This window comes from Phyllobates terribilis, unplaced genomic scaffold (genome assembly GCF_046119375.1).
Source record: "Phyllobates terribilis strain yellow unplaced genomic scaffold, ASM4611937v1 Scaffold_3__8_contigs__length_932513732, whole genome shotgun sequence".
Taxonomy (NCBI): domain Eukaryota; kingdom Metazoa; phylum Chordata; class Amphibia; order Anura; family Dendrobatidae; genus Phyllobates; species Phyllobates terribilis.
The window spans coordinates 917,973,428-917,997,907 of NW_027362763.1; the positions used below are offsets into that span (position 1 = coordinate 917,973,428).

The following is a 24,480-nucleotide window of genomic DNA, read 5'->3' on the forward strand; positions in this document are numbered from 1 at the left end:
TCGGAGGAGTGACTGGAGGCCATTATCCTGTGATGTTCCATTTGAGACTTCTCGCAAACAAAAAGCCACAGGAATAAATAAAAAAAGCACATGTAAGGATTAGCAGGATAGAGAATGGTAGGGAATTTTATCATAAAGCAAATTGCAAAACTGGTTAGGGCTTAGCGATATTTATAAAGGATATTATAGGTATCGGACAACCTCTTTATACAGCCAGATTCAGCATTTTATTAAGTTTTCTAGTCATGGCTTCTTCTGAAGTAATATTCATACAGAAGGGCACTAGTTTATTAACCTGTCCAATTTCTTAAACTTCCAGGAAACCTACAATTTGAGATTTCTCTCTATTTTCTGCTGTCTCAACCTAGTTGCTAGGTGCGCCTTATAGTTTGAAAAACGCGGTAGTTTAGCCAGCATCAGCTCCCAAGCCTACTTCTCCCATCCCGACCATCTCCATGACTGAAAGCAATCATGGGGCGTTAATGAAAATAATAAACACAAGAGAAATTGTAACATGCTGCTAATAAGAATGTGTTACAACGCTCCACTTGGGCTAAATAATAGAAATTAGTGCAAGGAATCAGAAAATCAGGCATGAAAGTTTTTCAGATTATAGACTTCAAATCATGACACTGGAGTCTCGCGTACCAGCTGAGGTCAGGTAAAGATGGAGAGGCTTCATAAAAGCAGCAGTGTTTTGGTGTACTATGAGAAATGCATTTAAAAAAAAAAAAAAAAAAAAAAAAAAAAAAAAAAGCTTGCTTATTAATGGCTTTGTGATTTCTCCAGATAAGCAAGAAATTGAGTAAGCCCGCTTCAAACACAGGCACCTAAGATGTAATGTACACCACATGGCAGGAGCATGTACACCATATGGTGGAAATACTTAACTCTGTGGGGGTAATAAACAGGGAATCTTGTGTGGGCCATTTTATAATTTCTTAATACCAGGTGTAAGGAGGATTAACCAAATAGAATGCCCAAATTACTGAAATATAAGATACCTTACCAAGTAATCGCACATCTATTCAAGCTGAACAATTCACGCTTGTACTCCAGGTGTCTTGGTGTCGATATATAGAGCGTTCCAATACTTGCAGAACAGCCTTTACAGTATAGAATCTGCACAGTACTATGGAAGGAAGGCAAACAAAAATGTATGATTAATATAGTTATGTATAATTTAACACAAGAACAAAGTTTAAGAAATACAAATTAATTTTTTTGGAAAGGGGAACACTGTTCATCAAAACCATGATTAGACAAAGACAGAAGCAAGCCCTTGTGCAAGAACTATATAGGCTCTTTGCAGTCGAATAGCTCATCATAATGCTTATCATCTATAATATAACGGGAGATGCGTGTCTCTGTCCGAAGCCTCGATAGACTGCACATGCGTGACGCACAGTCTGGCTCCAGACAGAAGACCCGCATCCAGCCGTTACAGGTAAGACAGCCACTGCTATGGGGCCCGGGCCCGTGGCCGGAGGGGGCCCGTGAGGGCCCCAAGCAGCGTGGGAACGAGGAGGATAGGTGAGTAGGAGGTGGCGGCAGCAGAGGAGCGGAGCACACTACCACGTGTGCCCGATGCTAAAGGGACATGAATATTCCCTCTGAGGCCACTCCCATGGGCGTGGAGAAGACGGAATATTCATTCTCTTTAGTAGCGGCCACGGAGGAGCGCTGAGCCCCGGCTCCTGTTGTCAGTGGCCGCCGCTAAAGAGAAAGCATATTCACGCGAGAGGAGTGAATGTGCCGGCAGCGCTCACCTCGGCTTCTGAGAGCGCGCGCAGCTCAGATGCCGACATGAGCTGCTGCAGACAGGACTCAGCGCTGGAGCAGAGGTGAGGAAGGAAGGTGAGTATAAGTGTTTATTGTTTTATGTGTGCAGTGATTGGGGGGGGGATGAGGAAGCCACACATACCAGGAATGGGGGGATTGAGGAGGCCACACATACCAGGAATGGGGGGATTGAGGAGGCCACACATACCAGGAATGGGGGGATTGAGGAGGCCACACATACCAGGAATGGGGGGATTGAGGAGGCCACACATACCGGGAATGGGGGGATTGAGGAGGCCACACATACCGGGAATGGGGGGGATTGAGGAGGCCACACATACCGGAAATGGGGGGATTGAGGAGGCCACACATACCGGAAATGGGGGGATTGAGGAGGCCACACATACCGGAAATGGGGAAGATGGGGGGGAGCCACGCATACCGGAAATGGGGAAGAGGGGGGGAGCCACGCATACCGGAAATGGGGAAGAGGGGAGCCACGCATACAGGGATCGGGGATGAGGGGAGCCACGCATACCGGGATTGGATGGTGGGGACAGGATGGGGGCAGCACATACCAGCATGGGAGACCATATACCAATAAAAATGCTCGCAATCCCGGGCGTAGAACGGGTTCAATAGCTAGTATTATATACACACGCACACACTTGTGGGTATAGGACTGCTTAACACCAAGCAGCTCCTCCTACCAGGCTATACATCTCCTGCAGGCACAGAGCTAGGAGGTACTCAAACAGGATAACTAGTTATAGAAATATACAGACGTAGCCCTTTTTAAACTACACACAGGAAAGATATTACGGAAGCAACAAAAGTAATTAAATTTGCACAGTTAGGTGTTGAGTTACACTTCTGTATGGGGCTCTCTTTCTGCATCCGGAAAGCTTTGTCATTTTAAGAATGGCTACATCTGTAACTTCATGCAACAAGAAAAATAAAACTCAAGCAAATGACCCATTAAATGAGAACCAGGCTAAAAAACTATTGTTGGGATAGGTACAGTATTCCCTTAAGAACTGAAAGAAAAGGGATTTTACAGTTAATAAGCAGACACTAAAGCAGTCCCAAGGAAAAAAGCAAGAGAAAGATGGAAGTCAGCCGACCAAAAGAGGCATAAGGTTCAAATAAATGTACCTTGTAAAAAATTGTAGGAAGTTTTAAGGGAAGACTAGGATGCCTTCTTACATACCTGGAGAGAAGACGCCGGATGATGCAAAGCTGAGGAAGAAGACAGGGGTGGTACTTCAAATACCATCCAAATGACGGTAATGGCGAAGACTACCTTCCAAGGTAAGATGCCAATTGAAATCTTTTGCAAGGGTCTGAAAAGAGTCAACTGTAGAGGTTAAAGACCAGGCTTAGGTTCCACAGAGGTATGTGGAACTGTATAAGGGTACTGTGAGGTCGACAAAAAAAAAAAAAAAAAAGGGAAAAAAAAGAAGAACGAAAACTGGGATTTAAATAACAGACACTGACACCATATCAAACATATCACCCATATGGTGAGAAAGGAAGAGGAGCTGGGGAATATAATGATGCGGTCATGGGTTCTGGAAAAAATTGCTACCGGTAAGTAACCTTGGTGTTTTCCCTTCACCCATGAAAGCACCCCTGAGCAATTTCAGGAGAATTGAGACATCTTACGGAGGGACCACCGCTTGCAGCACCCTTCTACCAAAGGTTAAGTCAGCAGAGGAGGATAGATCCAGTCTCTAGTGCCTAAAGAAAGTAGATGGTGAGGACCAGGTAGCAACTTTACAAATATGATCAAATAGATACCGCCGCTTTCTCTGCCCAGAAGTTCGCCACAGCTCTAGTGGAGTGAACCTTTATGCCCTCAGGAACCGGAGCACCACTAGCAGAGATGGATAAACGAATGGCCTTCCTGATCCACCTCACAATGGTACTTTTGGACACCCCATATCCCTTCCTGCTACCCTGAAAGGCTACAAAGAGACTGGACATAGACATATTCTCTAATAATGTTCATCTAACATCTAAACTGTGAATTTTTTCCTACCCTGGATTCCAAGGGTTATTACAAAATGAGGGCAGGAAAATTTCTCGACTCCTATAAAAACTTTTAGGCTACCTTGGGAAGGTAGGCCAGATGAGGTCGCAATATAACCCTATCCTCATACCTGTGTATAAGGAGGGCGTGTGGAAATGGCCTGTATATCTCACTCTGCGGGCCGATGTCAGTGCTACCAATATGATAGTTTTAAGGGTAAGGTACTTAGCTAAACTCCTGTAGAGGTTTGAATACATCCTTGGTTAATGCTTCTAGTTCTAGGTTTAGATTCAATGAGGTGGGGGGCTTGGAACTGGGACTGGCCTGGACCTATCAGGATTTCATAAATTTCTATACCCACTTATTGGCCACGGGATTACAATTGAACAAAGAACCCAAGGCTGACACCTGAACCTTCAGGTAGCTAATCCTAGCTCAAACCCGACTGGGGGAACTCCAGGATGGGGACCAACTGGAGCCTTTTCTCCCAAGGCCTGCCCTGAAAATTCCAGAAATTTTTGCCACGTCCTGCCGTAAATCTCTGTTATAGGCTTCCTACTTTTTAACAAGGTGGAGACTAATCCTGGCAAAAATCCTTTCCAACTCAGTATTGTCCTTTCAAATTCCACACTGCTAGATGAAAGCCCTTCACTTGTGTGGAATGCTGGACCCTGAGTAAAAGTCTGGGATCTCCAGCAAGATTCTTAGATCTGACACCGACTTTGCCCTCAATAGGGAAAACCATTGTCTTTTTGGGCAGAATAGAGCAATCAGAATCACTGTTGCCTTCTCCTCCCTGATCTTTTTCACGACTGCTGGGATCTTCGTTATCGGAGGGAATGCATAAGCAATCCTGAAGTTCCAAGGGACCTAAAGGGCATCTACTGGATACGGCCTCTCCCTCGGGTTTAGCAAACAGAACTTTACTTTTCTGTTTGTCAGCAAACAGGTCTATTTCTGGCAACCCCCATAAAGAACTATTCGCTGAAAACACCTGGGAATTTAGAGTCCATTCCCCTTGTTTCAGCCTGTTGCGGTTCAGGAAGTCTGTCTTGGTGTTCTCTGCCCCCTTTATGTGCAGCACTGTTAGGGACAAAAAGGTGCTGCTCTGCCAGCTGGAAGAGTTTGCTTGCCGTTTTCATTAGGGAGTGGGACCTGGTGGTTGATATACGCCACCGTAGCCCAGTTGTCCGACATGACACGGACGTGGCGACCAAGGAAGGAAAGAAAGTCTTTTAGGAGGTCTTTCTACAGCCCACAGTTCCTAAATTTGACAACTGACTCCTTTCAAGGAGTGACCAAGACCCTCGAATTGTATAATCTCTCAGATGTGCCCACCAACCTGAGTTGTCTGCATCGGTTGCGAGTATGTCGTTTACTGGCCTTATCCATTGGACCTCTGATGTTAGATTTGCCCTGTCTGTCCACCACGAGAGAGAGTCTGACTCCTTAAGTTCCACCTTCCCTTCTAAATGTCCTTTTAGCAACCTCTGTGCAGAGTTTTCCACTGAAACTGCCTCGTGTGGACCCGGGCCCATCTCACTGCTGGGATGCAGGAGGCCAGGGTTCCTAAAAGGGTCATGGCCTTCCTTAGGGTCATTTTTGGAAGATCTTTCGCTGCCAAAGCAAGGTTTACTACCTTGTCTTTTACCAGAGGACAAAGTGGACAAGTCTGGAGCTTGGAATTTAGAACAAGGCCCAGGAAAGTCTTAGTTACTTACTGGTAACTGGATTTTTTGGAACCCATGACAGCACCATGAGAGAGGGGATCCGCCCACCAAGGACAGGAAACCTACAGGCTTAAAAGGGCAGCACCTCTCTCCCGCCTCAGATGGTCTACAGAGCATGAGAGGACTGCCAAGGTTAGTACGACAACAATCATTTAAATTTCCTAAACCATGCCCCTTTGTTTAAATTTTTTTTTTTTATATATATATATATATATATATATATATATATATATATATATATATATATATATATATATATATATATATATATATATATATATATATATATATATATATATATATATATATATATATATATATATATATATATATATATACACATACATACATACATACATACACACCCAAACACCTATAAGAGGGAGTCTATAACAAACTAAACGGGGTGCTCCCACAAAAGTGACAAGAGGGAATATAAGGGTGCTGTCATTGGTTCCGAAAAATCCCGTTACCATTAAGTAACTAAGACTTTATTAGTTCAACCATGACAGCACCACGAGAGAATTAGAGAATAAAGATTCTAGGGAGGACCACAGCCTGGAGCACCCTTCTCCCAAAGGTGAGATCGACAAGAGTACCAGGTAGCGGCCTTACATATTTTGTCTGTGGAGACATCAGTCTACTCCGCCAAGAAGGTCGCCACGGCCTGAGTGGAATGGGCCCTCAGATCTTCCGGTACTTCTTTCCCAACTAGCAATGGTGGGTGTCAAAGCCCTGCACCCTTTTTTAACCCCTTGGTGACACACGAAGAGGGGTGCATCCTTCCTAAAACCTTTAGTGATGGAAAGATACTTTATTATGCATCTCCTAACATCTAAGGAGTGTGTAACCTCTCCTCTGGGTTTTTTGGATTAGAGCAAAGGGATGGTAAAACTATCTCCTGAGTTCTATGAAAGTAGGTAGCAAACTTAGGGAGGTATGCCAGGTCTGATTTGAAGATTACCCTGTCATCTAATATTTGAGTAAAAGGTTGGAGCTGAGGACAGGCTCTGTATGTCACTCACTCTTCTGGCCGAAGTTAATGCAATCAGAAGAGCAGTGTTAAGGGAAATGTTCTTTAGGGAAGCCGACTAAGGGTTCAAAGGATGATTTGGTCAATGCTGTTAAGGGCATCAGATTTGATCTTGCAATGGGTCAAGACCTGTAAGACGCTTTAATAAAACAGTGATATCCAGAAATTCTCAGCTAAGCAAGGCCCCAGGTGCTGACACCTGAACCTTTAGGGTACTGCTAGACAACCCTAATTCAAGGCCTTTCTGAAGGAATTCTAGAATTTTGCCTATGGGTGCCCCATACTCAATGCTAGCCCCTGAAAAAGGTAAAAAAAAAAAATTCCAGGTTCTTGCATAAATACGTGTAGTGATAGTCTTTCTACTACATAAGATGGTATCTATTAGATTTGATGAAAAACCCCTTTTCAATAATGCCCTCTCAAATTCCACGCCGTCAGGTGTAGACCCGGAGCATGAGGATGGGAAACTGGCCCTTGTGAGAGGAGAACCGGAATCTCCAGCAGGACCCATGGATCTGAAACAGACATCTCTCTCAGGCAAGAGAACCAAGGTCTTTTGGGCCAGAAGGGAGCTATCAGTATAATCCAAGCCCTGTCTGCTCTAATCTTACTGATGATCATCGGGAGAAGAGACGCAGGAGGGAAGGCATAACCTAGGCTGAATTCCCAGGGGATCAGGAGGGAGTCTACCACTAGGCGATTTTCCCTTGGGTTTAGAGAACAGAAATCCTTAACTTTCCGATTCTGTCTGGTAGCAAATAGATCCACCATAGGGAGACCCCATTTCTGGACTGAGAAGACTGTTTTAAAGGTCCATTCTCCTTCTCAGAGTATTTCGACAGAAGTCTGCCTTGGTATTCTCTTTTCCTCTTCTATGTAAGGCGGTAAGGGAGAGGAGATGATTTTTCTGCCACCTGCAACAACTGGTCTGAGACTGTCATTAGAGATTTTGATCTGGTTCCCCCTTGGTGATTTAAGTATGGCACTGAAACATGGCTGGGCGACAAAACCTTGACCCTGTAAGGATACAAGGAACCCGCTTATTGCTCGTTCCACAGCCAACAACTCCTTAACATTAGAGGAAAGCAATTTTTCATCCCTTGTCCAGATACCCTGGATTATTTCGCCCCCTAGATGCGAGTCCCACAGGATGGGGGGGGGCCATCAGTGGTTACTATATGTGATGGATTTATCACCCAGGGGGACTCCCCTGGACAGGTTCTGGATATCCAGCCACCAAAGGGATAGTGTCGAGCGAGGGGGGATAATGTCATTCTACCCTCCAGATGTCCCTTGAGGACTGATTCATTATACATAATACCCCAATGCAGGGCCCCAGAATGGTACTGTGCCCATAAAACTGTTGGAAAACATGGATGTCAATGTTCCCAATAATATCAGCGCCTTTCTGAGAGACATAGAGGAGGCTCATATGGCTTCTTTTACTTGTAGTTGAATTTTTATAATTTTTTTTGAGTCCGGAAGGCGGGAACCTTGTACAACCCCCCTAAAAATTCTTGGTTTTTCAGGGGCACTAGTCTTGATTTTTGAAGGTTTAGCAACCAAGGTTTTCTAAGGCAGACATTACATCCTCCAAAAGTTTTTTCACAATGGTGGAGGGAGCTCCCAACTATTAAATGATCAAGATAAGGAATGATGAGAACATCCCTTTCCCGAAGATCGGCCAAAACTTCGGCCACAACTTTGGTGAAAACTCTGGGAGCTACTGCCAGTCCGAAAGAAAGGGCCATATACTGGAAGTGCCTAACTAAATCCTCTAACCTTACTGCCACCCTAAGGTATTTCTGATATTCTTCATGAATGAGTATGTGGTAATATGCATCCTTAAGATCCAGACCATGTGACACTCAGGAAAGAGAAGCTTTATTGCTGTACTCAAATATTCCATCTTAAATGAGGGCACTCAAACATTTATTTAAGGACTTTAGATTTATAATGGTCCTAAAGGAACCATCGGACTTTGGTACCAAAAAGAGAGGGGAATAGAACCCTTTCCCCTTTTCTGGTTCAGGGACCTCCAGCAGAACAGCTTTCTGGATTAAGTCCTGGACCTCCAACTCACGGGCTAACTGCTGCGCCGGGGAGGAACAAGAGAGGGTTACCATAAACCTTTCCCGTGGGGCAAACCAAAACTCTAACCTCAGACCGGATTCAACCAGACTGAGGATTCAATGACTGGCAAAAATAAGTTCCCAGGCTGGGAAAAAAACAAACAAAAAAAAAAAAAACAACACATCCCCTCCACCTGGACAAAAGAGTCATTGTCTCGTTTTTCGGGCTCCCTGGGAAGAGGACCCAAACAATCCTAGTCGTCCACCTTTCCCTCGGTGGACTTAGTATTTGTCCTGATCCTTGACCGGCTTCTTTAGGACGAACTTTCTCTTCCGGAACGATCGCCTATATGTAGGCATGGAAACTGCAGGGAATTTTTTTTATTATCTCCCGCTTTCTCAAGAATTATGTCCATTGTTGGACCGAAGAGGTACTCTCCTTCACAGGGGATGGAGCAAAGTCTTGCCCTGGCTTGGAGGTCCCCCAGCCAACACTTTAGCCATAAGGCTCTGCGAGCACCAGTCACCCCAGCTTATGAATTACAGCGTGGAATCGCTGGTCGATCGGCCACGCCCCCCACGAGATGCTGAGGCACTTCCGCCACGCGTGCGGGGGGGCGGTGGCGAGTGCTCACCATCCATCCAGCAAAGATTTTTGAAGATGACTCATCTTTCAGCTGTGTTGCGCACTGGTCTTCCGATCTCCACACTATGAGGAAGTCGTATACGTAAGAAACTAACTGTGTTCTGGATGCGAAGGTAGGCCGTCAATTTGGCTTATATCTTGAAAATCCTCGGAGCCACCGACAACCCAAATGGAAGGGCTATGAATTGGTAATGCTTGATTTCCTCCTCTATGTACAGGGCTACTCTAAAAGGTACCCCTGATGGTCTGGATGAATCGGGATATGGTAATAAGCATCCTTTAAATCGATGACCACCATGAAACAATTGTGATAGAGCAATTTAGTTTTATGGCCGTGCTCAGAGATTCCATCTTGAAGGTGTGATTTTTTTATCTATCAGTTGAGGTTCTTCACATTGATGATGGTTCTGAATGAACCATGTTTTTTTTTTTTTTTTTATGAAAAAGAAGGGGGCATAAAGTCTTCTTCCGCTTTCTTTCTCCAGGATCTGGCACAGAACCAGCTTCTTTATCAGGCCCAAGATCTGTCTTTAGGGATAGCTGTTCTTCCGATGACTTCCTATGGGGTGTCACTATGAATGTTTTACGTGGCAGATGGTAAAATTATATTTTCAGACCTTCCCTTACCATGTCCAGAATCCAGCGGTTGGGGAAGATGTTCTCCTGGGCCTGGATAAATAGGGAAAGCCTTCCCTCTACTGCTAGCCTTGTGAGGATTATTTTGGATATTGAATAGGAACCTCCAAACATAAATTCACACTCTTTCCTACTTTTAAATTCCCCCTTCTTTTCTCCTCCGGAAGATGTCCCCTATTAAATTTCTTCCTCCGAAAAGGAAGTCTCTCATATCACTTGTGACCCCGGGAAAGCCCTTCTTGTCACTTTTTTTTCTAAAATGTCGTCCAATTTCTTTACAAACAAGAATTGGCCATCACACGGTATAGAGCATAGTTTATTTACAGAGTGAAAATCTCCTGGACAGCCCTTGAGCCACAAAGCTAGCCTTTCTGCATTCGACAACCCAGCAAACCTAGCCGCTAGCCTCACCGAGTCGGTCGAGAGGTATATGCTAGAAATGCCTGTAACAAGGGCATGTTGGCCAAAATTTTATCTCTTGGGGTTTTATATTTGAGCTGTTCCTCCACTGGCTGCAGCCAAATCTTAAGGGAACGGGCGGTACAGTTTCCAGCAATCGCTGGCTTCAGAACCCCTGCTGCCGCTTCCCACCACATGAGCTTTAGCTATCCATTTGTTTTTTTATCTAAGCACTCCAGAATCTTCAGTGGGTAGGGCTGAACTCAGAGGATTTTGATAGGTCTATCTATCCTAGGGACCTTATCCCATGTCTGAGTCCTTCCGCTCAAAAGGATATCTCCTTTTTGAAGATGAGGGCAAGGCACCAGTTTTCTCCGGTTTCTTCCACTCCTTGTTAATGAGTGCCTAGATTTTACCATTAACCGGAAAGGTGCTTTTCTTTATTTGCTCCAACCCTCCGAACATCACGTCTTCTAGGGACTTGGTCGTCTTCGCCTCTTTTAAGCCCATTGTTGAGCCAACAGCTTTAACTAGCCTATCTGTATCCTCCACCGGAAAACATGGTCTGCCCCCCAGGTCACTATCCGAGAAGGATGAAGACGTACTGTAGTATTCTCCCTTTGATAACGGGGAAACGTCAGAATCAGTAGATGCCCTCCTAGGTTTTTTTCTTCCTTTTTTAATAGGTTTTTAGGGTGCCTGTCACCTCAACCCTGGTAATGGATCTAAGGCTTTCGTCAAAGTCTGGAGTCTCTTGGGGGCGTGGCGATGCTGAGGAGCTGAGAGAACGCAGGAGATGTGAGCTCCCGCTATCCGGCTCTTAATCCTATACTAACCGGACCCCGATTTTTCATTTGTGCCCTGCAGCACAGCTCCGGAGAAGAGGGGAGCGGCTGGGCTTTTGAGGAGCAGCTAAGGAGAGGGCTCCAGTCGGGCACGCTCTGTGGAACCTGGCAGAGTAAACTCTCTGAGGAGAGGCGGCCATCTTGAGGGCTCTGCACGTGACGCAGCACACAGGCACCACTGAAGATATATGCTGGCAGTCGGTCTCCCTCTGAAAGGCCTGAGGAGCGACGGGCTTCTGGAGAGGTGCAGCGGTGAGTGTACCGGACAACCCGGCTCCGCGGCCTGTTTAGGAGCCATTGGAATAACTGAAGGAGGGAAACAGCAGCCACATCCTAACTCTGCAAGGGAAAGCGTAAGCCCTGGGGCATGAGACACTCAGCCTATATTTAGTCCATGCATCCATATATGGGACACAGTGACAAACAATATACAAAGCAACCAGAAGCCACTATTTCCTCCAACTTTTATTATTGGAAATAACATGTTTTCTACTGAAACCGGCATATAATTTATAAAAGATATTACTGTGGCACCGCTGCAGTAAAGACACCAGGTGGCAGCATTGTCCAGACACTGACCTCTACATACTGTAATAAATCTGCATAATATGCTATTGGAGTAAACACAATATAATATACTCTGCCTATACCGTTACAAAATGAGCCGAGGAAAAAAACTCTAGTATAGCAGATAAAATGAAAGACTTTGCCAGAGGGGACCCCCAGGAAAACTCTTGATTGAGGAAGGGGCCAACATCCTTGTCAAATAAAACAACGGATCAACGCAAGAGTCATGTTCCTGATGAGGAGGAGGGGGAGGGACACAAAAAAAAGACTTTGAAACAAGTTGCTGACCAACTTTTAGAAGCTATATCCACTTGCAAGAACTCTGACCGGAAAGATAGAGCAGGTTCATTCAGATGTGGGACTACTCCGCCAAGACATGCAAACTATGAAGAAACGTGTCACTGAGGCAGAGACAAGGGTATCAGAACTGGAAGATAAACTGCTGCCTATTGTTGTTAAGGGAGGGCAATAACCCTTCACGGTTGACCAACTGAGTGTCAAATTATTAAATTATTATGTTGATTGCAATCCACAGAAAACCAAACGGAAACAATGTTCTGTATTGGGAGGATTCAAAGAATCTCTGATCCCGTTTATTTTGCTTAGCATTTTATATTGTTTTGAGTATATCAAATAGCCAATCAACTCTACAGCCATACTGATGTTAGTATAATTATTATGGAAAACACATATGGTCATATCATTGTTAGTTTGAAGCACTATGGAAATTTTACAAGGTCAAACTTGGCCTAAACAAGAAGTTAGATAACAGAGTGTCTGACAAAATGTTCTCTTGAGAAAAGGTTAGTGTGAGATAAGTTCTATGGGAAGAGAAAGAAAGAAAGAATGTATGTTATGTAAGGAGTGATAACATGATTTTAAAGAGAGTAGACAAAATAGAGTTGCTCTAGCATGAGTATCAATATGTCCTCTACATTGTTAATAAGTTGACCAAAGTGGCTGGATCCATGAACGCCTGGCGCCAAAAAGCTGATGACCTAGAAAATCGAATGCGAAGAAATAATATACGAATTATTGGTCTACCAGAACGAACAGAGGGTCAGCATCCTGAAATCTATTTGGAAAATTGGCTTAAATCTACCCTAGGAGATGAATACTCCCCGGTCTTTGCTGTGGAAAGGGCCCACAGAGTTCCAGCAAACCCCCCCTCCTATACCTCTTTTTGCTAGACTGCTGAATTCTAAGGACAGAGATACCATCTTGAGATTAGCAAGATAAAAAGGCTCTATTAGATATAACAATTCTACAATTTCTATGTACCCTGATTTTTCTGTGGAACTACAAAATCAGAAAGCCCAGTTTATGGATGTAAAGAAGAAACTTAAAGACAAAGGGATTATTTATGCAATGGCTTATCCTGCTAGTCTCAGAGTTGTTTCTGGAAATTCTACTATTTTCTTTGCTACCCCGGAGGAGGTGTTGGAGCGGCTCCAGTTGCACCCAGAGCCTGGAAAATTGTGACCCACACCCTTTGTGCCACCGTTCCTATATTGAATATTGGGTTTGGTGTGGCTTGATGCACCTTTTACATATGCGGGAGTTCAGACTTTGCATCGTCAAAGACAACATAATACCTCACACTGGCATCAGTGATGGTATTCCCCAAAAGGAAGCGTCATAAGAAAAGTTTAAGTTTACTTGTTGTTTATAAGTTGAATGCTGTCAAAGTGCTCAGTCCTTTTTACTTTGTCTGCATACAATATAATTTGTTGGGACCTATAGGGACGATAGATCAACCTGGCGAGCCCTATAAATATATAAATTTGGTGGAAATGATTGGATAAGTCAAACGGCAAATAATGAATGAATATGAGCAGTAATAATGTGGTGGCCATTTGTTTCTACTCTCATTTATTCCCATCTTCTTATATTAGGTAAATGGCGTCGCAACTGAAATGTATGAAATGGAATATAAAAGAGGTCAAATCCCCTAAGAGGGTTAAAGTATTTTCGAAAATCAAAAATTACCAGCCACATATCCTGGCTTTGGTCGAAACACACCTCACTAGAGAGATTCAGCTAGGTGGCTAAATAAACCCTGGGTGCAATGGTCAATACACTCTTACCATACAAGCTATTCAAGAGGAGTTTCGCTTTTAATCCACAAGGCCATTAGTTGGGAGGTTAGGGAGGCCCACAGGGATTCAGGGGGAAGATTCATTTTTATAAATGCTATAATTGACTCCAGAGAGTATGTAATACTATGTACAGTGGGTACGGAAAGTATTCAGACCCCTTTAAATTTTTCACTCTTTGTTTCATTGCTGCCATTTGGTAAATTCTAAAAAGTTTATTTTTTTTCTCATTAAAGTACACTCTGCACCCCATCTTGACTGAAAAAAAAAACAGAAATGTAGAAATTTTTCCAAATTTATTAAAAAAGAAAAACTGAAATATCACATGGTCATAAGTATTCAGACCCTTTTCTCAGAAACTCATATTTAAGTCACATGCTGTCCATTTCCTTGTGATCCTCCTTGAGATGGTTCTACTCTTTCATTAGAGTCCAGCTGTGTTTAATTAAACTGATAGGACTTGATTTGGAAAGGCACACACCTGTCTATATAAGACCTCACAGCTCACAGTGCATGTCAGACCAAATGAGAATCATGAGCTCAAAAGGAACTGCCCAAGGAGCTCAGAGACAGAATTGTGGCAAGGCACATATCTGGCCAAGGTTACAAAAGAATTTCTGCATTACTCAAGGTTCCTAAGAGCACATTGGCCTCCATAATCCTTAAAAGGAAGAAGTTTGGGACCACCAGAAGTCTTCCTAGACCTGGCCGTCTAGCCAAACTGAGCAATCGCGGGAGAAGAGCCTTGGTGAGAGAGGTAAAGAAGAACCCCAAGATCACTGTGGCTGAGCTCCAGAGATGCAGTAGGGAGATGGGAGAAAGTTCCACAAAGTCAACTATCACTGCTGCCCTCTACCAGTCGGGCCTTTATGGCAGAGTGGCCCAACGGAAGCCTCTCCTCAGTGCAAGACATATGAAAGCCCGCATAGAGTTTACTCAAAAACACATGAAGGACTCCCAGACTATGAGAAATAAGATTCTCTGGTCTGATGAGACGAAGATAGAACTTTTTGGTGATAATTCTAAGCGGTATGTGTGGAGAAAACCAGGCACTGCTCATCACCTGCCCAATACAATCCCAACAGTGAAACGTGGTGGTGGCAGCATCATGCTATGGGGGTGTTTTTCAGCTGCAGGGACAGGATGACTGGTTGCAATTGAAGGAAACATGAATGCGGCAAAGTACAGAGATATCCTGGATGAAAACCTCTTCCAGAGTGCTCTGGTCTCAGACTTGGCCGAATGTTCACCTTCCAACAAGACAATGACCCTAAGCACACAGCTAAAATAACAAAGGAGTGGCTTCAGAAAAACTCTGTGACCATTCTTGACTGGCCCAGCCAGAGCCCTGACCTAAACCCAATTGAGCATCTCTGGAGAGACATGAAAATGGCTGTCCACCAACGTTCACCATCCAACCTGACGGAACTGGAGAGGATCTGCAATGAAGAATGGCAGAGGATCCCCAAATCCAGGTGTGAAAAACTTGTTGCATCATTCCCAAGAAGACTCATGGCTGTACTAGCTCAAAAGGGTGCTGAATACTTATGACCATGTGATATTTCAGTTTTTCTTTTTTAATAAATTTGCAAAAATTTCTACATTTATGGGTTTTTTCAGTCAAGGTGGAGTGCAGAGTGTACTTTAATGAGAAAAAAAATGAACTTTTTAGAATTTACCAAATGGCTGCAATGAAACAAAGATTGAAAAATTTAAAGGGGTCTCAATACTTTCCGTACCCACTGTATATATAACCTACCTCCTGCTAATCTAATAATAGTCCAAAAGGCAGTAAGCTTCGCACTAAACCACCCGCATGCTCAGATCTTGTGTACGGGCGATTTCAACCTGATTATGGACGAAAATTTAGATAGACTGAGAATTGGTGACAACACCAGAACGACAATAACACCATCTTCTAATTTGTTTTCAACCTATATGGAGAGTATTGGTTGGATAGACGTGGAGATTACATCACTCTGGAACTAAAGAATATACATGTCATTCCTCAACCAAATCTACGTTATCATGGTTAGATTATATTTTCAGTTCTAGTAATACAGCAAAGTGGGTACATAGTATTGAGCATGGGGTAAGAGGGATCTCAGACCATAGTCCGGTGATACTAACGCTTAAATTTGACCAGGTACGAGACAGACCCACATGGAAACTTAATCCTTTTTGGTTAAAATTAATTGGTCTTGATGATAGAATACCAGATCAAATTGACTGTTTCGTGGAAGTACATCCGTTGCCAAGGAACATTAAGATTTTTTGGGATACAGTGAAGGCATACCTTAGAGCAGGGGTCTCAAACACGCGGCCCGCAGGCCGCATGCGGCCCCAGAGGCTGCTTTATGCGGCCCGCAGGCACAGACCCCTTGACGATCCCGACCTGGTCCAGGAGGAGCCGCCGACAGCAGCGCTGAATTGCCACACAGAGACTGTCTCCCAGCACAGCATTTCCAATGCCAGCTGCCGGCCAATCAGAGGCCAGCAGCTGATATCTGCGTGTCGGCGCAGCGAGTATGACGTCATTGCCATATGCAGATGTCAGCTGCTGGCCTCTGATTGGCCGGCGGCTGACATTGAAAATGCTGTGCTGGGAGACAGTCTCTGTGCGGCAATGCAGCGCTGCTGTCGGCGGCTCCTCCAGGACCAGGTCGGGATCGTCAAGGGGTCGGACTCTGTGGTGCCTGCGGGCCACATCTGCAGGAAGGCCGCCGAGGGAACGGAGGACAGGTGAGAATCATCTTTTTTTTTTCTATTTTATGTGTGTGAAGAACAGCACAGGGGGCACAGAGCCACAACATGGGGACCGGGATGGGGCACAGAGCCACAAGAGGGGACCTGGATGGGGCACAGAGCCACAGGATGGGGACCTGGATGGGGCACAGAGCCTCAAGATGTGGACCTGGATGGGGCACAGAGCCACAAGATGGGGACCTGGATGGGGCACAGAGCCACAAGATGGGGACCTGGATGGGGCACAGAGCCACAAGATGGGGACCTGGATGGGGCACAGAGCCACAAGATGGGGACCTGGATGGGGCACATAGCCTCAAGATGGGGACCTGGATGGGGCACAGCCTCAAGATGTGGACCTGGATGGGGCACATAGCCTCAAGATGTGGACCTGGATGGGGCACAGAGCCACAAGATGGGGACCTGGATGGGGCACAGAGCCACAAGATGGGGACCTGGATGGGGCACAGAGCCACAAGATGGGGACCAGAGCCACAAGAGGGGACCTGGATGGGGCACATAGCCACAGAATGGGGACCTGGATGGGGCACAGAGCCTCAAGATGGGGACCTGGATGGGGCACAGAGCCACAAGATGGGGACCTGGATGGGGCACATAGCCACAGAATGGGGACCTGGATGGGGCACAGAGCCTCAAGATGGGGACCTGGATGGGGCACATAGCCACAAGATGGGGACCTGGATGGGGCACATAGCCACAAGATGGGGACCTGGATTGGGCACATAGCCACAAGATGGGGACCTGGATGGGGCACATAGCCACAGGATGGGGACCTGGATGGGGCACATAGCCCCAAGATGGGGACCTGGATGAGGCACATTAGTACAAGATGGGCGCCAGGATGGGGAACGTTGCCACAGGATGGGGACCTGGATGGGGCACATAGCCACAGGATGGGGACCTGGATGGGGCACATAGCCACAGGATGGGGACCTGGATGGGGCACATAGCCACAGGATGGGGACCTGGATGGGGCACATTAGTACAAGATGGGGACTTGGATGGGGAACATTACTACAAGATGTTTTCCATTATTACTATATGATGCTAATTGTAAGACAATATTACTGTATGTGGCCAATTGGGGGAAATAAAATTGTAAAAAAAATAAAAAATAAAATAAAGCATGAAAAAATATTGGGCACTAAAAATGCTGTTTTATATGTAAACTAAAGTAAACACAAAAAAGTGCACGTTTATTATCGCCACATCCATAACGACCCAAGCCATAAAAAAATAAACACGGCAAAAATGTTCAAAAGGTGTATACAAAAAAAATGGTATCACTAAAAATGTCACATTGAACAAAGAATGCGGCCCCCCAAATTCAAATTTTTTCCATGTGCAGCCCATATACCCAGCCGAGTTTGAGACCCCTGCCTTAGAGGATGCCTCTCCTAGACTATTTCACACATCAAGAGAGCGACTTCACAGGTTAATACCGAGTTTGAACATAAGTCTATTCAGCATCCTTTAACCTATGTTTCAGACCCGTCCGATGAGAATAGAGTAAACTGGCTACACTCCTATAGATTGTATACACAAAACGTTAACACTAGACAATCATATTTTGAATTGGGGAACCAATCAAGTAAGTTGCTGGCCTTTATGGTCCGCAAACATTAAGACTCTAGTGCTATTCTTAGGATTCAAACATTAGGGGGCCAGATAGAATATCTTTTGTCGCAGTGACTAAGTGGCTTTCATAACCTTTATAAATTATTATATAAATCCCAAAGTGCCCATAATAAATTAGAATGTCTCACTTATTTGGCAGATCTTGATTTTCCCAAATTAAGTGTCACACAACAATCTCTTTTAGATGCAGATACCACTTTAGAGGAAATAAATGTAGCCCTGGCAGATATGGCTTTGGGTAAAGCTCCGGGCCCTGATGGCCTACCACTAGAACTCTACCATAGATACCAAAAGGTCTTGATGCCTCAACTTTTAGAGACTTTCTCAGAAGCGATGCAAGGTGGTTCTTTGCCTGAATCCTTTTAGGATGCCAATATTATTGTCCTAAAAAAGGAGGGAAAAGATCCTCTGGAGTGTGGATCATATCGCCCTATTTCACTATTAAACGTGGATTACAAAATTCTTACAAAAATTCTGGCCATGAGACTTAAGGTGATACTATCTGTTGTCCACCTGGACCAAACAGGCTTTATGCCAGGAAAAAACACTTCTATTAACATTAGAAGGGTACAATCAATAGCTCAATATAGCTCTCTGACACCGGGAAATTATTGGGCCTTGGCTTCATTGGATGCGGCCAAGGCCTTTGACTCACTGGAGTGGCCGTTTTTATTTGCTTGCCTAGAGAAATTTGGTTTTGGCCCTAAATTTCGGGCCTGGATTCAAATATTGTACGTGGCCCCCAAAGCTAAGATAGTGATAAATAATATATCCTCCACATCTTTTTCATGGGAAAGGGGAACTCGCCAGGGATGCCCTTTGTCTCCGGCTATATTCGCTCTGGCTAATGGAGCATTAGCAATAAGAATACTATCATCTGAGGATATCAGTGGAATTTCAATTGCGGGCAGAACTGATAAAATTGGTTTATATGCAGATGACATGATACTTTTTATGGACAAGATTAAAGATACTCTTCCATATGTTATATCCACTATTGATAAATTTAGTGAATACTCGGGTCTCTTTATAAATTGGGATAAGTCTTCTCTTATGTCTCTGTCGCCCACTTCAAATGCTGATCTGGAAACGTTATCTCCTTTATCTGTAGTGTCATGTTTCAAATACTTGGGGATTATGATTATTAAAAATGATAGAGAGGACCTCTCGAGTAATGTTCTCCCTTTATTGGAACACGCTAAATGTAAATTTTCCTTGTGGGGGAGATTACCGCTATCAGTATCAGGAAGGATTAACTTAATGAAGATGATCTTAAGGCCCCGTCACACTTCGCGACGCTGCATCGATCCCGACAACGATACGACCTGTCAGGGATTGTAGCTGCGTCGCTATGCGGTCGCTGGTGAGCTGTCAAACAGGCAGGCTCACCAACGATCAGGGGAGCAGCGACATAGTGGAAAGAATCTTTCCACGATGTCCTGCTCCTGGTTACCAGCCTGCTGAAGCAGGAGCAGGCTGGTAACCATGATAAAAAGCGGGTTACTAGGGGCACAAGCGCACCTAGTAACCCGCTGGTTACCGCTCACCGTAGCAGAGTGGTAACCATGATAAACAGCGGGTTACTAAGTGCGCGTGCGCCCCTAGTAACCCGCTGTTTATCATGGTTACCAGCCTGATTGCTGCTCCCGCTGGTCACACACAGCGATGTGTGCTGACCAGCGGGAGGGTAACAACCAAAAAAAGGTCCAGGACATTCTGCAGCGATCAGCGACCTCACAGCAGGGGCCTGATCGCTGCAAAGTGTCACACATAGCGACATCGCTGGTGAGGTCGCTGTTGCATCACCAAAACCTTGACTCAGCAGCGATCTCGCTATGTGAGACGGGGGCTTAAATATAAATTTTCCTTGTGGGGGAGATTAAAGCTATCAGTATAAGGAAGGATTAACTTAATTAAGATGATCTTACTCCCTAAATTTAACTATATATTACAACATAGTGCAGTACGGGTCCTTAAAAAATTCTTTACATCTCTTAACTCTTTGATGTCCACATTTATTTGGGGGAACTCCAGACCTAAACTCAGGTTATCTACCCTTCAAAGGCCTAAAGATATGGGAGGAGCAGCTCTGCCTGACTTCCATTTGTATTATTTAGCAGGTCAACTAAAAGAGATCCGTAGTTGGATGCCTGACTCCCAGTTACCGAATTCTGAGAACTACTTGGCACACACTTTAGGCACAGGTTGTTTACTGGGTTTTTTTAGAATTGAATAAGTCCACTGCCATTAAGCTGCTACCCCTACATAAATTGGCGAGAACAGTATGTAAACAGGCAAAGAAAAGAATTGACTTTACACATGTTATAGCTGAAATGCCTATATGGGGAATCCGTATTTTGCGACATTAGTGGAACATCCATCTGCCTCCTTTTGGATAGCTAGCGGGGTCTATTTGTTAAGAGACATTTATGAAAGGTCTATACTGATGTCATCTGAACAGGTGCAGAATAAATTCAAAATTCCAAGATCTCAATTCTTCAGGTACCTCCAACTTAGAACTGGGCCCAGATCTCACTTACAAAATTGTGATTTCTTTCTAACTATTTCCTCATTCCCCTTAATAGGAATACTTAAATCTCAAGGTCCACAAGGTCTTATATCCAGCTTGCATACATATTTGCTAGCAACAGGTTTAGATCGGTGGAAACTTCTAATTCCGAATATGGGGGAGGAAGAATGGGAGGATGTTTTGGAGTCCCCGTCCTTTGTCTCGCCCTCCATCAATAAGTTGATTCAGCTATATATTATTCATTAGTCATACCTCACACCCCTCAGACTATATCAAATGGGGCGTTCCTCTAATACAGAATGTTTACGATGTCCTACCATAGATGCTGACTTTGTTCATTTAATTTGGGACTGCTCCATTATTAGGTCCTTCTGGCAGGAAGTAACCTCTTTATTATCTTCCTTAGTATCCATCCCAATTCCTTGTGATCCTTTGTTTTGCCTTTTTGGGGTAATGGAGGATGATCCTTGGGATCATTACATTAAAATTTTCTGGAGAGAAACCTTATTTTTGCCCAGGAAATTGTTGCCATTGAGATGGATGGGCAATACACAGCCAACATTGCGATCTTGGATCGCATTGGTTAACTCAATCATCCCATTCGAAAAGATAGTATACCAAACTAGAGGTTGTCCATTAAAATTCTCCAAAATATGGGACTATTGGAATTGTTTGCGTCTTACGGTCTCTACTTAGGCAAACAGTTTGAGCTGGAGAGTAAATTTGAAAGGGATGTGAGAACAAATAGAAAACCACAAGTTATAAGTGACAAATGTTGCTTATGGGGGCAGGCATTTAGGTCCATATATATTAAGATGAGAGTCAATCTTAGCATGGAAAGGATAAAGACAGCACAAGTTTGATAAATTGTGGTTGAGGGTTCAAAGTTTGAATTGTATCCTAATTAGGTAAATACTCTTTTTCTCTCCTTTTTATATAAATTCAGAAGATGCGACATCCACAGGGCAAAGCAATTATTCATATGCATGCGATAATCCATCCGACCAGTTTATTTTAATGTGTTCTCATCAATGTAAGAGTTGTAGATCTGTGTTGATGTGATGTCTCTGGATGTTTTCTACTACCAAATGCAATGTGTAATTGTTTATAAAATTGTTTAATAAAACAAATTAAGTTTAAAGTCTCTTCACTTATTGTTTTGTGGATGCAGTCTGAACAGATTTTTCTGCTAGTCCAATGCTAGCAGGGTTTTACATAGCGCACACTCTGTTCCTCATCTTAACACTAGCTTTTTTAGGTCTCTCCTAGTGATTTAAACAAAAAAACAAGAGACCTATTAAAATGGTGACATTCAAAAGGTCACTTTAAGGGTACCAGATTCACAAGCTGTTCTGGGATACATAAGGCATCCTCTCTGGACAACGAGAAGTCCCGAGATACTCTACTCCTCTGGCCCGGACGGCTGCTGCTCCTGCCACTTAAACGGCTGCCCCCTTTAATGTTTCCATGCTGCTGTCTGATCCTCCATGGTACTCCGGGAGGAAAGGTTGAGCAGGAGCATAAGAGCTATCCTTGTGGACTGATCCCCTTTTTCAGTGAGACCCACAGCACTATAATCCCATGCTGTAATCAGCTGTGATCCATGCTGTAATGTCTGTATACTCTTTTGCGTCCTCCCCTGCCCAGGAGCTGTCTTATGATCAGACCATGTTCCTGTACGGTTGGACACAGACATTACAAAGTGTAGCGTCGGCGTCCCTGCCTCCTGCTAGGCAGGGACGCTGTTCCCCTCACCTCTCCGCTCCGTGCCCGGCGTCTTCCTCCCGCTCTGCTGGCAGCGCGCGCTGCTTCCCGGCCACGGTGCTTAGGGCGCGTGCTCCCCCTCTCTTAAAGGGGCCGCGCGCGCCGTCCTAAGGAGTCCCCGGCCAATGGCCGGAGGACTTCACCATATATAAGGCACCTCCTCCAAAATGGAGGTGCCCGAGCAATGTTGTTGCAAAGCCTTCACTCTGCTTCAGCCCTCAGGTCCCGTTACCAGTTACCTGCCAGATTCCTGCTTGTTACCTGCCAGTCACCTGCCAGATTCCTGCTTGATACCTGCCTGATATCTGCTTACCTGCTTGCAAGCCTGCGGTCCGACGGTCTGCCTTCCGACACCTGTCAAGTCTGTCTATGGACCAGCCTGCCCGCTCACCTGGGAGCGCTCACCTGCTACCTGCCTGCTAGCCTACCTGGAGGCTCTGCCGTCACTTGCCGTGACCACCTGCCTGTACAGAGACTCTTGCCCGCTCACCTGGGAGCGCTCACCTGCTACCTGCCTGCTAGCCTACCTGGAGGCTCTGCCGTCACTTGCCGTGACCACCTGCCTGTCCAGAGACTCTTGCCCGCTCACCTGGGAGCGTCCACCTGCTACCTGTCTGCTAGTCTACCTGGAGGCTCTGCCGTCACTTGCCGTGACCACCTGCCTGTCCCGAGACTCTTGCCCGCTCACCTGGGAACATCCACCTGCTACCTGTCTGCTAGTCTACCTGGAGGTTCTGCCGTCACTTGCCGTGACCACCTGCCTGTCCAGAGACTCTCGCCCGCTCACCTGGGTGCGCTCACCAGCCACCTGCCTGCTGTCCTTCTACCCAGAGACTGTCCCTGTCACTTGCCGTGACAACCTGCCCTTCTACCCAGAGACTGTCCCTGTCACTTGCCGTGACTACCTGCCCTTCTACCCAGAGACTGTCCCTGTCACTTGCCGTGACTACCTGCCCTTCTACCCAGAGACTGTCCCTGTCACTTGCCGTGACTACCTGCCCTTCTACCCAGAGACTGTCCCTGTCACTTGCCGTGACTACCTGCCCTTCTACCCAGAGACTGTCCCTGTCACTTGCCGTGACTACCTGCCCGTCTTCCCTGGGAGCCACCCGCTTCCTTACAAGGACCGCCCCCTTGTATAGTTGCTCAGAGGTTCCACCTCCCAGACCCGTTACACAAAGTACACAGTGGGGGCACATTTATAAGATTATCTCAGCACAGGGTCATTTTATTTAAAACACATCCATCCAACTTGTTTGTGGTGAAAACCCCTTTAAGCATAACGTTTGAAATTTTTTAAATATTTATTCTAATGCAAGTCTAACTCCCTGCAGATCAGTAGGGGTCCAGTCTTGAGATCTCCACCAATTTCTCAATAGACTGCTGAGAAGTGCTTAGCTCAGGGGGTAAAAGTGCACAGCTCCTGCCTGAGAGAATGCAAATCTAAAAATGGCATGTTTTATACTACAAGCAGATACTTACTTGCTGAAGCTGTACCACCGCCTTGCGGCTGCATCCCCCCGTCTACAACACATGACTACTGCAGCCAAGCAATGGCCCAGCAGCCTAGTCCCATTTCTGGCTGTAAACGGGTCAGCAATACCACTTCTGTCAATAACACTGGCAGGATGTGGCCAGAAGGTGGCACGGCTTCTGTAAGCACTGCCTGATTAGTGAATTTTTAAATTAGATCCACCCAGTGGAAATTCTCAAATAACTCTGGACAACCTCTTTAGGTTTTTTCCATGAACCAGAACAGCCCTTTAACCCCTTTACCCCCGAGGGTGGTTTGCACGTTAATGACCAGGCCAATTTTTACAATTCTGACCACTGTCACTTTATGAGGTAATAACTCTGGAACGTGCTTCAAAGGATTCCCCTGATTCTGAGACTGTTTTTTCATGACATCTTATAGTTCATGATAGTGGTAAAATTTCTTCAATA

At 45.1% G+C, this 24,480-nt stretch overlaps 1 protein-coding gene across 2 annotated transcripts in view; it reads right to left on the reverse strand.

Moving 5' to 3' along the window:
• LOC141257803 (protein Mis18-alpha-like) overlaps window positions 1-24,480 on the reverse strand; it is a 115,086-nt gene that overhangs the window by 62,618 nt on the left and 27,988 nt on the right. For both annotated transcript variants that reach the window (XM_073672802.1, XM_073672803.1), the window contains exon 3: window positions 1,010-1,132. In XM_073672802.1, coding sequence (XP_073528903.1) covers window positions 1,010-1,132 — 123 coding nt within the window. The remainder of the gene's footprint in view (window positions 1-1,009; window positions 1,133-24,480) is intronic.